This window comes from Fibroporia radiculosa (genome assembly GCF_000313525.1).
Source record: "Fibroporia radiculosa TFFH 294 genomic supercontigs, scaffold4084, whole genome shotgun sequence".
Taxonomy (NCBI): Eukaryota; Fungi; Basidiomycota; class Agaricomycetes; order Polyporales; family Fibroporiaceae; genus Fibroporia; species Fibroporia radiculosa.
The window spans coordinates 1-4,048 of NW_012133706.1; the positions used below are offsets into that span (position 1 = coordinate 1).

The following is a 4,048-nucleotide window of genomic DNA, read 5'->3' on the forward strand; positions in this document are numbered from 1 at the left end:
CTGTGAAACTGTGGCAGCCCTTTGGTGAAAGATGACCATGGGATCTGCGGGGGCGGGTTGATGGGGGTCTCCGCACCTGAACCTGGCGAACACGACTGAGACATGGGGATGAAATCCGATTGAGATGGGTAGGCAAGAGGTCAGTCGCCATGGGGCAAGAGGCATATGTAGCGTCGCCGGGCGACTCCAGTCGGAATGCTGTGTTCTCCGGATGCATTGTTGTCCTTGCGACGAGAACAAATCAAAGACAAAAAAGGTCGTTCACAATGAAAGATTTACGACATCCGTCGCGTGCATCTGTCAATGCAGACGGGCGCGTGGGATCCGGATGAACGCCACCGGTAGAACAACAGCAAGACGTGCGCATTTGGGAAAATTATTGCCGCGTTGTTTGTTCAAGTGGGTCCATATGTACCTGGCCCAGTTCGATTTCGGCATCCGCCGCTCGTCTGCCAGAAGGTCTTTTCGTAAGTCAAATCCATTACAGCTCGAGCTCTTTGCATTTCGTGTCACAGGCTAGGCTTCTAAGGTCGAATTTCCAGAAAATCCCCGCTGAAAACGCGGTAGACTGACGCAAATCTTAAGACAAAACCGTAAGCAAAGTGCTGGCGGTAAAACATACCGAATATACGTCCTTCAGAAGGAGATTTGAGCACAATTTTCGATCAAAAATGCTCGGGATGAGTTTCGAACTCATGACCTCAGGATTACCGTTCAGTGTCTGAACGTCATACTAACGTATGAGACCTGCGCTCTAACCAACTGAGCCACCCAAGCACATCAATCCATAATGAGGGCCGAAATTCCAGCCGACAGAAGTATTTCTATTCCGACACAAACCAGCAAGACGAATTCGGATAGCTCTCAGGTCCTTCAGCACAGGTAAACAACCAAACCACTGCATGTTCTTGCATTATGCATCAGGCTCTTTTTCCCGCGGACAATGAAAGGAACAAAGAAACAGGGAAACAGGGAGCGAGCGCCTCGTGCTTCCCTTTCGGGTTCCAAGGCCCGGATAGGCTCTGAATTGGTACTACAGCATACACAATCCTTGATTGAACATACAATTGAGCACAAGATACGATCTCTGCAGGAGCTCAAAAAATCCGCTACGAGTTCAACTCTTAGTGATGAGCGCGGCTCTGATCTCAAACGCTTTTTTCACAGATTCCCTGTTCGCCAGTTCAGCGTTCCACCTGATACGCGAAGTCATAGTCGTCAGCCGGTTCAGATCTAACAGCAGCGACGGATAATACCTGTGCAATGCTGGAAATTCCTTCTCGACGTCCAGTTGGTATCTCTCATGAAAGACCTTCACAGCCATCACATTCCATCTACACGACATGCAAGTCAGCCTCACAGTGAAATGTGACATAGAAAGCTACGCACGGGACGAATACGAGGTCCGCAATGGTGCACTTATCGCCTACCAACCACTTCTGTTTGGCTAGCACGCCGTCGAGCACGCCAAATACGCGAACGGCCTCTTTGTAGTACCTCTCTATGGCACTGGGGAGCTTCTCGGGATGGTACATGGTGAACCATGAGAATTGTCCGAAGTACGGGCTGTGGAGGGGTACATCAGCACCACGCCGTGTTCAATATGTAAGACTCATCGGCGTACGCTTGTCCGGATGCCTGGAAGAAGAGCCACTGTAACTCAAGAGCTTTTTCCGTCTCGCCCGCGGCAGATATAGTGTTAGCCGTGTCATATTTCTGGACGAGGTAAAGGATGATTGCATTTGATTCCCTGTATGCAGATTGGGCTTATCAGGTTTCCTATAGGGGGCTGTGCTGCCAATAAACTTACCACACGACGAAATCGTTGTTGGAATGGTCAATCAGAGCTGGAATGCGGCCATTCGGGTTGAACTTCGTGAACTCCGGAGCCTTTTGCTCGCCCTTCTCAAAACTAAGATAGACTGTCTCGTAACTCAGCTTGAGCTCCTCCAGGACAAGCACCACCTTCCTGCAATCAATTTCAAAGCAGGATCAATAGCATTCTCTGCTCGGCATAACATTGGACCCACCAGCCATTTGGGCCGCGATCGTGAGAGTAGAGAGTGAATTGTTTTCCGTTGGACATGGATTGTGAACCAAGAGTTTGACAAGATACGGGTTCGTTTCTGCTGCTACTGCTCACAGCGTGTCCACTCCTTTTTATATTCCATCGTCCTCGGCGCCAAACTGCGTATCCTGCGCGCAGCAGCGACGTCAGTTGGATCTCTGATGGGGATGAGTCAATGTGAGTCATCACAGTTCCCGCACCATACGTACGCCTTGATATTTATCTGTCTCCTTCTCAGACTTTCTTCGCAAGTGTCGGAGATAGTTAACTGCTGCTACAGGGACGATGCGATCCCTAAAACGGATAACAAGAAGCTTGTCGTTCTGCGCCACGATGCCAGGCATACCAGACACGCTTCAATACTATGCGATACTGCGAGCTGCATGACTGCAAGAACAGTACCTCCACGTACACCTAGTCCATCAAATTGAGCTTACTCACCTGCGCTTGAACGTTGAGGTGCCCTGGTGCCGTGATAACGCGTCGTCAATGCGACCCCGACTTTCTCGGATTCCGAGAATTTCGGGCTGATTCAGCGGATCGCGGAGGCATTAGGCCAAAGAATTGAAATACTTTCATCCCGTTCCCGCTCCCTCTACAGGCACGGATTTACTGCAACTCGCCGCGACAGATTGATCAGGTGTAGGATACGTGCCACACTGACTGGATTTTTACCGCACCTTTCTTGGATTTCACAGTCGAGTCCAAATTTCACACCAATGTCAGAGAGTGGAAGACCAGTCTTAAAGGTGTAGGATTGCTATTCTTATGGATCTTATTGTCAGTAACCACAAGCCGATGTCGATGGCCTGACACGGCAAACTATATCAATATGGCCAGCCATTGTGGTACCACCGCCAATCACTTGAGCCCAAGCACCACTCGGCCTGTCCTTGTTAACCTAGTTGGCGCGCCAGCTTTTCGAAATTATCCGTGGTTGGGAGGAGTGTGCGTTCTAGGTTATAATTCGTCAACATTGATATTACGAAGGGTATATGCGTCGCAAAAAAGCGCGCCGGAAAGATCCGGTGTGTGGATAGATGCTCGCCACACTGCTGCGTTTTGATTTCCAACCCCTCAGACATATTTTGCAGTCACTCCCATTGAACTAAGCCATCGCAGCGATTCCACATACATCCGATGAGCTGTAGTTATAGGGTAGTGATGAAGAACAGCCTTACATTGTGTCAAACGTCTCCTGCAGTTCAATCGACTCATCACGCACTTAGCCATTGAGTACATCAGTTTGTCTGTGTATGAACTCATGCCCATTCATATATTTTACTAGGGGGCATAACTACAGCGCGGTGGTGTGGTGGTGATTCCTCTTGTCCTTACGACACAAAATTGATTGTTCGCTGGCGGAAAGAGACACAAGGATAGCCTCAGGGCCGTCGTGTGGTAAGCACAATTAGACGGAATCGCTTGTTTCGAATGATAGCCACAGGCATGCACGGCCTTGCCCACATCGCGCTCGGGCCAAATTTTGCCACGCATTTTGTTCACTCCACGAAATAAAGCGTGCCTCCGCCGTATAAATACGAGCATGGATTTTAAGCGTCCTTAGATTCACCCTTCTACACCCATCACAGACATCGTCTCGTCTCATTGCAACGTCGATGACGCCGCCATCATCTTACCCTGTCAGCGTTCCATCTCTCTCTGACTCAATCGTCGCTCTCTGGTACTCATGCATGAATCCCGCCTCTGGAAACTGCTGGCGACAGGTGTGTAAGTTTACTCTCTGAGCGTTCGTTCTTCGATTGATGCTTTGTGATCGTATAGGTTCCACGTTGAAGGTCTTGATGAGCTTGCCATTCCCAGTGCTGTTGATACGAGTGCAGGTGGGCATGGACTGGCTTCCCGTCAGGCCGGACCTTCAGCATCCGATAAGAGATGTGGGGAGTGTGTCTTCCTTCCCAGCCCGCCACCGCAGATCCCATGGTCATCTTTCACCAAAGGGCTGCCACAGTTCCACAG

At 49.9% G+C, this 4,048-nt stretch overlaps 1 protein-coding gene across 1 annotated transcript; it reads right to left on the bottom strand.

Annotated features, from left to right (window-relative positions):
* Window positions 1-1,117: 1,117 nt before the first annotated feature.
* On the bottom strand, window positions 1,118-2,086 carry FIBRA_08872 (uncharacterized protein; the record flags this gene model as incomplete). The annotated part of the gene is made up of 6 exons (XM_012330486.1): window positions 1,118-1,196; window positions 1,257-1,334; window positions 1,390-1,566; window positions 1,625-1,750; window positions 1,811-1,969; window positions 2,031-2,086. The coding sequence occupies 6 exons, from the start codon at window positions 2,084-2,086 to the stop codon at window positions 1,118-1,120; spliced, it is 675 nt and encodes a 224-aa protein (XP_012185876.1).
* Between the last annotated feature and the right edge of the window lie 1,962 nt (window positions 2,087-4,048).